The sequence below is a fragment of the Cynoglossus semilaevis genome, unplaced genomic scaffold, assembly GCF_000523025.1.
Source record: "Cynoglossus semilaevis isolate Cse_v1.0 unplaced genomic scaffold, Cse_v1.0 C18994332, whole genome shotgun sequence".
In the NCBI taxonomy this organism is placed as follows: domain Eukaryota; kingdom Metazoa; phylum Chordata; class Actinopteri; order Pleuronectiformes; family Cynoglossidae; genus Cynoglossus; species Cynoglossus semilaevis.
In genome coordinates, this window is record NW_007589079.1 from 1 (window position 1) to 715 (window position 715).

Consider the following 715-nt stretch of genomic DNA (forward strand, 5'->3'; position numbering starts at 1 on the left):
AAAAAAAAAGAAAGGTTAGGAAAGATTCAATCTTACGTCTAATTTTCCACTGGACATGGCCTGGTTGCTTTTCTTCTTCTTGTACTTATCCTTGTACATCTTGTTGCGGTGTTTCTTGCACATCCACGGCTTCCTCTGCTTGGCCACCTGGGTGGTGGTCTCGTTGCACCCCACATACGTGCACTGTTTCGGGGCATTGTCTCCCTCTGACGTTTCCTCGTCGTTGGGCTCCTCTGGACTGGCAGCGCTGTCTCTGGGGTCTGATGTGTCCAACACGTCGCTTTCCTCGTCCGCGTCGTCCATGTCATAGGAGACGTTGTTGTCCGCTTCGTGCGGCGTTATTACATTTCTACTGTCCACCGCGCCGCTCTTACTCACGTAGTAGCGCTGTCCGTCTTTAGTAAGCAGGAGAGTGGAGTCTTTGTCTTTGAGTGTCGAAGGAGGACGGTCATCTTCACTCATGTTATTAGTATTATTATTACCTTATCGACGATTTCAGAAGCAAACGCGGTAATTTGTAACAGCCTCTCTTTGAAGGTTAAATGTTTATGCCGCGAGGATTTTCTTCTTCGTACTGTGTTGTTTTGTTGTTCCTTACCCTATACTGACTCCTGCTGGTCAATCTGAAAAAATGCACCTTTTATCTATTTTACACCCAAATGTCACCAGAAAGCTCAACTTTGTTTTATTTGTACCCCTCCCGTCCAAAAAAAAA

General features: G+C 46.0%; 1 protein-coding gene across 1 annotated transcript; it reads right to left on the reverse strand.

The window, feature by feature from the left end:
* Positions 1 to 15: 15 nt before the first annotated feature.
* On the reverse strand, positions 16 to 617 carry LOC103399480 (regulatory factor X-associated protein-like). The gene has a single exon (XM_008338167.3). It carries the CDS (start codon positions 460 to 462, stop codon positions 16 to 18), a length of 447 nt encoding a protein of 148 aa, XP_008336389.2. The 5' UTR covers positions 463 to 617.
* Positions 618 to 715: the final 98 nt, after the last annotated feature.